At 31.4% G+C, this 8,152-nt stretch overlaps 1 protein-coding gene across 1 annotated transcript; it reads right to left on the reverse strand.

Moving 5' to 3' along the window:
• Positions 1-1,173: 1,173 nt before the first annotated feature.
• Positions 1,174-7,167, reverse strand: LOC100797950 (EEF1A lysine methyltransferase 2). Its single transcript, XM_003552662.5, has 7 exons — positions 6,788-7,167; positions 6,173-6,298; positions 4,190-4,390; positions 3,130-3,226; positions 2,126-2,229; positions 1,970-2,021; positions 1,174-1,693 (listed from the first exon to the last, which is right to left on the reverse strand). Exons 1-7 carry the CDS (start codon positions 7,084-7,086, stop codon positions 1,469-1,471), a joined length of 1,104 nt encoding a protein of 367 aa, XP_003552710.2. The 5' UTR covers positions 7,087-7,167; the 3' UTR covers positions 1,174-1,468.
• Between the last annotated feature and the right edge of the window lie 985 nt (positions 7,168-8,152).

The raw sequence follows: 8,152 nt of genomic DNA on the forward strand, positions 1-8,152 counted from the left end.
AATAAAAAAAAGTTTATGTAGACAGAGTAATATTTACTTTTAGTTCCTAAAAATTAAGTCATGTTTTCCTCTTATGTGTGGAAATGTGCCACGCAAGTTTAGTTACCTGTACAGCACACCACAAGGTATAAAGTATGATTACCAGAATTTAAATATTTTTTGGTCACAGTACCCTCCTCTCGAAATTTAAATACAATGTATGAAAGTTTAAAATTTTTATTGTTAATATTTTCAAATTAAAAAAATGTTTTTATAAAATAAGAAATATATGAAAGTCCAAATTTTTTAATTTGTTTATGTTTTCAAATTAAAAAAAGAAAAGGTTTTCATATAATAAAAAAATATAAATAACATTTATATAAAAGTTATATACGTTAAATATAAGTATCCTTCGTATAAAATTTCAATTCATTAACTCACAAAAAGAAGATATTTCTACTCTTTAATAAAAACAAAAACAAAAATAAAGATCGAATATATCTTCTAGTTTAGATAATTTTACTTCAACCAGACAATATTTTTATGAGTTACAAAAATTTTCTAAATATTTAAAACAGTTACACATTCTTGCATACTCAAATGACTTTTTATTAAACGTATAAAAGTCTTTAATTTTTTTTATCTATAATTATATATAAAATAAATAAAATGTTTTGATGTACACATTTTATGTTCATTTTATTTATATAACGTTACTATTTTATTCCTATAACTATATTCAAAACTCTCATTAATTTCTATTATCTTTCTTTTTATTTAAAAAACATGAAAAAAAAAAAACAGTTAGGCACAAAGTATTAATATGTTTGTTTAGGCACGAAATAACAAGAAGGAGAAGGGAAGAGGACAGAACCGCACAAAAACAAGGGAAGTTTGCACTGTGCATGTAACCTTACGAAAATAACCTTATTTACGAGGTGGTAGACTGGTAGTAGTAATAGTTTTCCTTTCTTTGCTAATTTTCAAACCAAATTGGGTTAGAATAAGCCTAATAATTGATTTTGCTTTGGTTTTCTTTTATGATATTTCTTATTTCTTGTAAAAAAAAAAAAAACTAGATTCCCACTTTGAACTCATAAGAAAAAACAAAAAACAATGAAAAAAATAGAAAAAACATTAAAGAAAAATAAGTATCAGCTACATGAGCCCTACTAAGAAAAAGAAAGTCTGGTCAAACATGGTAAACATAAAATTCCCATATAGTTTCATCGACCATTCACACAAGCCTTTTGCTACGCTGAACTAAATGTGTTTTTACCTTACTATCTATAAATTATAAGTTCCGAATGAGAACAACTGTTCACCCGAAAGAAAGGAAAATGTTAATGGAACACTTCACATAAACCATCGCAAAAAAATATTTACGGTTCGACACAACAGTTGGGAACATGCATCTACCTATACGCACACACAACTTCAAACCCATTGGACCAGAGACCTAAATCATAACAGCAAATGACAGACATTTTCATTTCCGAATGAATGCCACGGTAGCAACACGGGAGCCTACGGATCCACCAAACATGAATGTTGGATATGTGCGGACATGACTTACATACTGAAATGGGGGCTCTCTGCATGGCTCCTCACCCTTCAGTGCCTCAAGTTCCTGTGCAGTAGCAATTTTTCGTTGGTTGAAACTTTCCACTTCTTGTACCAACTCATCCTTTGTACTGTTACATGATGTGACCACCTTACATCGAACAAGGAGAAAGTCCATAAGAACAAACATTATTAAATAATAAGAGCTGCTGCAACTATATCACGATTCATGAACACAAGAATTTGGGAGAGATAACAATGTGAACAAGCAGAAATCAAGATCAAAATAATAATGAGTTCTTTTTTAATGAACAAAAAGAATCCCACTTTGTAATAAGCACGTTCATGCGACAACGCACAAGCCCCTACAACTTGTAGTAAATTTAAACACACAACATTAGCTTTGAATGAATTTTAAAGTGCTTACAAGTATTCCACCAGGAGCAACCAACTTCGAAACAGAATCCCAATACATCATTCTGAAAATGGATAACAAATCAGTAAAGAAAGAAAAAAATATTAAACATAGTTTGATCCAATTGAACTATGATAGAATCATGGACAAGACAATATTTTCTCTGACCTCTTGACAGGACCATCAGGATGCAATCCAATAGCATCTAGCGTCCCTTTATCCATGACAAGTCGAAACTCTTGTTCCAACTTTGTCTCAAGGACATCATCAACCTTAAAATAATTAATGTCAATGTATCATGCATTAGACATGTCAATAATGTAAAGATACTAAGATAGTAAGTAATGTCTTGTATGCAAAAAGGGGATGCCAAGAAAAAACTTGAAGGTCAAAACTCAATGCAACTTATCAAATACAACAAAACATAATGAAATGTGATAAAGTGTTAAGAATATATTAGAATATAGGCCAGCTAGTAGCCAAGTTAATAAAGCCTGTAAGTAGTTCAGTTTCTGTAGTTATATTTGGTTGTTATCATCAAAATGTTTGTTAGCAGTCACTGCTAATTAGTTCATCCAACTGCAGAATAGTTCCAAATCAAACTGATTTGTTAGGAATCTTATAAATATTCACTTTATTAAATCTTTCCTCTCTGCAGTAAATACTAATCACAAAATTCTTAGTTTTTCCTTTGTTTTATCTCATTCTCTTATTTAGCAGTTCACAAAGAGTTCTCAAAATCACAAAATGCATTTATGTCACATTAGGGCAAGGGTAATTTTGAGCATAGCAGTTAGGAAACAGCATTTTGGGTAAGTCCTACAACACTTTCTCTTTTATTTTCTCAGTTTAGTTAAATGAAAATTTGTTATTTACTGTTTGTGTTTTGTACTCAAGTCTGTGTACATGCCCCGATTAAGCTGAGAAACAAAACCAGACATTTCTGAATTTCTCCTATTATTGCCCCTCTTCCATTTATACAATATTCCTCCATTTTTTTCTCTTATTTTAGTAACATGATTCATCATGTTATCCCTTCTTCCACCAGGTTCATAGTTCACATGCACTTAGTTTAGTGCTGTAGCCCCTACTATGATATACACAAGCAAAATAACCTACTACCTTTGGTATACACAAGAAGGAAATAGTTAAACACTAAAATTAGAACATACCAAAAATTTGACATTGGAAAATCCATCACGATTAGCAAGGCTTTGAGCAAGGTTGATGGCCCTTTCACTATAATCAGTCCCAGTTAAATCAGAGAACCTGATGCCAAGAATTTTCTAAAATAAGGTATTTACAATACAACAACATAAACAAATGCAAATATCTCTCCACTACCAATATTCAGAATTTACAGAACCTAGACTGAACCAAGCTTGAATTCATTCCCAGAAAACTTTCTCATTAAAGTTTGACCAGTAAGGTTTCAGACACACTCACATCCCTAAATTTCCAATTTAAATCATTCAATTTATTTATTTTTAAAAAATAATCAAGAAAATAAGATAAATTCTACATGATTTTTTGCATAGAAAAACCCCATCCTTATAACTTCATTGGTATGAATGACAATATGAGCTTATATGGATTGATTTGATTCAAGTATTTAATTAAATTTTCATATATTTTATAAGTAAATTGCTTGATACAAATCATTTATTACCTTGGTCACTGTGAAATTATCATTCAATTGTAATGATGAGTTCACATATTTATGTGTGTCAAGAGATTAGTAATCTTTTTTGTTGTCCAACAAACAGAGCAAAGCACTGACACATTTTTGTGTAGTCAAGAGAGAAGGCAAAATAATGTTGGAGCAAAATTAAAGAAGTAAAGAAAGACAATAGATTCTGTGGTTATTTAGAATATAAATTTTTATTGGCTTCAATACGTTTTTCATCCCTTAAATTTGGGCTACTTTTGGTTTTGATCCTTCAAATTTATATTTACTTCTTTAAGTCCCTCAATTTTGAAAATGTTCTGTTTGGTCCTTCCTTACTGATTTTTGGCAGATTGGATGTACAATTTGTGGCAAATTTTGAACAAATGAGGGACTAAAGAGAGCACTTTTCAAAATTGAGAGACTAAAAAATAAATTTAAATTTGGGGACAAAAACAAAAGTAACCTAAATTTGAGGGACCAAAAGTATATTTTAAGTCATTTTTTATTTTATATTGACACAACATATATTAGTAACAAAATATGAACAAAATGCGAAACCATACCCTTGTTTAGCTAATTCTTGGAGAAGTAAACCATTGCCAGTCCCAATATCTAGTACACTCCAAGTAGACAAAACTTTATCACCTAGTTCGTCAACTTCAGTCTTAACCTCGTCAACATCATTTGGTATGCGACCTTGAGAAATTTCAACACACAAGGTTTTTGTCCAAGATGCAACTACTTCCATCACATCAACTCCAAACCTAAAAATACAGAAAATAAAAGAAAAAAGAAACATAGCAATTAAACATTTTTGCTATGAAAATCCAAAGAATGGGTCACTTCCAACTATTGAATATAGTGTCAACATTCATCACCATCTAGAAGCAATTAAGTGCAAATAAACGTTAATAAAAGGCAAAAAGAAGCTACAGTCCTTTACTATAAAAGAATACTGGAATAGAATCTCTTGATTTAAGGCTAGATGGGCAAATATGAAATATTGATCCCAACAAACAAATTTCTTACTCATTGAAGGGATGCAGAGAAACTCAAACTTAAGGTATAAAATGATGCAAAAAAAAAAAAAAAAGATTTCAAATTCATTTTGTTTTCTTACATAAGTTTATACATTAAAATGTTCATCTGTCCTTTCAAACATGGGAAAATTATTCTTATCACATCGCTTTTTCCATAAAAAGTAGTATAAAGGGATTGGCTCTTACCATGAATTGAAGCGTTGTAAACATTATGCAAAGCAAAATGATGAGTAAAAACTCATTAATCTTAATGTGGGTCTGAAGCTCTGGCTTTCCTCAATCTGTTAGTTCAACTCCATGGATATTATAGGTATGCTTAGATGATGTTAAATAGATCAAAGCAGTGAAAAAGGTTTTCTGGTCTAATGCTACATTTAGATTGGTGTGGGAGCCTCCAACTCACATTTGGGGCTACCAAACATGATATTTTGGAGTAAAAATGCTTGTTTATTTTAAACAAAATGTCATTTTGCTTATAATTGCATGTTAGGCTAAGTGAAAAGGTTTCACTTCTGTGTTGGGTTGAGAATTTTACACTAAATTTTACTACAAGTTTACTTATGAGATAAGAGTTTCAAAACATAATCACTTAACTCTAAACTCACATCTAACTACAATCAACTTTTTGCAAGATCATGTTCATCGAACATTAAATTTGCAAACAATCACCCAAACACATGCTAAGCAAAGCAAGGAGGCCTAAGTAGATTTTGGAGTTTTTCATAATCCCTTTTTATAACATTGTGCTGAATGAATGAATTAACTTTATCCAATAAGGAAAAACTTAGAATACACAGTATCTATCCAATAAAAGGGAAGAGTACCTTAGCTAGCAAAGTACAGTGTATAACAAGCTTGGAAAGCAATATAAGGAATGAAGAAATGCTGATTTTTAATGAGTCACTCAAGTAGAAAGCCCAGACATTTCCTTATTTCTAGAATTTTAATCCAACCATTTGCCAATGTAAAATAATCAAATAATAATAAAAACAAAAGAAAAAGAAACTAATACTTCTCTCCTAGTGCTTAAAAACCTAATTACTTCTCATTGCCAAATATGGTTTTTAGTAAGTAATTTCACCAACTAGCTGAACTTAAGACTATGGAAATTGCTGAATGGTACGAAGCATATCTCATGAAAAGTACAAAAATAAATCAACAGCTGTCCATGATTTCCATCAATTTTTTTTTTCATTTTTGTTTCTTTTCATGTAATGTTTAACCAATAAAAAAAAGCCACATGCATTTCGTATTCTTTCGTACATGTACTTCGTATTCTTTTGTGTATGTTGTTTCGTACTGTATAGCAGTAGATGTTTTAATTGAGCCCAATTAGTAAGTTGATTGCACCTTTTGCTTAGAATAAAATCAGAACACTTGTAAACAATTGGTAATCCAAAATTAGATTAAAATCAGTATATTCTCTACCACTTCAAATTGCATTTAATCTCTGCACCAAATTAATGTAGATCGGCAAAGCACATTATGCAATCAAGTTTTATTTACCAGACTTCACCAGCATGACCATGTTCACGAAAATTTGTGAGCTCGTCAGCATATGCAGCATCCCAATAACTCTGAAATCCCAGCATGGACGTGACTGCTTCAGAATCAGGTTCATCCTTGTCAGAACTGCAAATCCGGAATAACAAAAAATAGTCAGCATTGGTAAATCCAGAATGATGATTCATCCATTCAACTCAGTGGTCATCTCCTAGTTTGTTTCCCATCATACAGACACACAGTTCCCAACTGTAAATCTCAAAGGAAAATCCAAAAAACCAAAATCCAAACAAAGGTGCAAACAATTCAGATCAGATTCATAAATCACTAGCGAACATAAAATATAAATCGCCTTCGTTGCCCTAAAATCAAATGTCACCAATGAGACAAACAAGATCTTAAAATTCTACTATTTCACCTCACTTCCTCCACCTAACATTAATTAAAAACCCAGGTATATTTATTTCGCTTAGAGCTAAACAATGAGTTTCACTTTCACACTATGCATAATCACTAACCAGCAATGTCACAGCATAAAAAAACCGAGGCAGCGAAAAATGCAATCAACAAATAAAAAGGTGCAAGAGTGGTTATGAGAGAGAGAGAGAGGAAGTGAACCTGTAATCGGAGGGAGGTCGGAGGTTCGCGTTGGAGAGAGCTTCGGCGGCGTCGGCGTGGCGCTGGTCGTCGTCGAGAGTGCTGCCATACTCGCTCTTGATGGACCAGGAGTCAGCGGCGACGGAGCGGTCGTCGTCGGAGACCAGATCGGCGGCGGAGAGAGGCACCGCGCGGGATTGTTGGGAGACGTCGGAGTCTTCCGGCAGCAAGCGGATTCCGGCCATTGAAGAGAGAGAAGTGTGTAATGTGATTGTTTGTTCGTGCTGACCGCTTACTACTACTTCTCCATAACGCAGCATTCCATTTATGTGAGAGAGTGAGTCACACTTTCACGTAATCATCGACTCCACTTGCACATGATTGCAAGGAAAGCATGCCCATGTGTATTTTTCCCCTTCTTTTTCACTCTTTTTGTTTTTGAGTTTAATACATACTTTAATTTTTTTTTTTATATTATAAAGAAATTATCTTTAAGATAATTTTTATAAAAACTATTAAACTTAACATACATCATAGTTTATAATTAGATGATAATATACTATTAGAATATATAATATTTATTCTTTTATTTTTACATCTATTTTTAGAACAATTAAATAACTAGTATTTTAATTTATGTACAAATATGGTTCATTAAAATTGGTTGAGGTGAATAAAATTTGCTTGAATAGGCCTAACATGCTTAAATAAGTCTGACTTCGTATTTATTATAAGTTTTTTTTAGGTTTTATTGTCTTTTTTTGAAGTTTGACTTAGTTTGTTATTCTATATAGGAAAAAAATATGTAAAAAAAAATTAATAAAGTATGAAAATTAAAATCACGCTACTGTTTACATGCTTTGAGTAGTAGTGTGATTTTATAAGGAAAGTACTTAAAGTATTATATTTTGAAGAGTAAATAATCAAATTTATCAAAAATTAATGAATTGTTCAAGCTAAAAAATAGTTACTTAAAAAAAACAAGCCGAACATTGAAATTTTAAAATTTATGGTTTATCATTCAAATATTTTCTTAAAATGTTAATAAATATTTTAAAACAATAGTTATCTTTAGATTTAGGTCTAGAATCTAAAGATTTGAATCACAACTAATGGCATTGGTATTGGGTCTATTAGAAGTTGTCTCTCACAATATGGCAAATCAAACACTCACATTTAATAGTGCCTAATTGTGTCTCAAACATAATTGTCTAAAAAAAATACTTATCAAAAACCAAAAATTTGAATGATGGAATTTGGAATTAATTCAGGATAGAAGTCTTGAAGTTTATAGTTTAAGATAACCCTTGTTGTATATACAAGACATGCAGGTAGAGCATGAATTGGAATTGAAGCGTGTAAAATAATTCAGACTTGTATGTTTCT

The sequence above is a fragment of the Glycine max genome, chromosome 18 (genome assembly GCF_000004515.6).
Source record: "Glycine max cultivar Williams 82 chromosome 18, Glycine_max_v4.0, whole genome shotgun sequence".
NCBI lineage: Eukaryota > Viridiplantae > Streptophyta > Magnoliopsida > Fabales > Fabaceae > Glycine > Glycine max.

Excerpts from the sequence above, each read along its gene's own strand:
- LOC100797950 (XM_003552662.5), bottom strand. The coding sequence starts at position 7,086 with ATGCTGCGTTATGGAGAAGTAGTAGTAAGCGGTCAGCACGAACAAACA. Across the intron at positions 6,299-6,787 it reads CGACCTCCCTCCGATTACAG|TTCTGACAAGGATGAACCTG; the intron begins GTTCACTTCCTC and ends CCGGATTTGCAG. Across the intron at positions 1,694-1,969 it reads TTGCTCCTGGTGGAATACTT|GTGGTCACATCATGTAACAG; the intron begins GTAAGCACTTTA and ends GTTCGATGTAAG.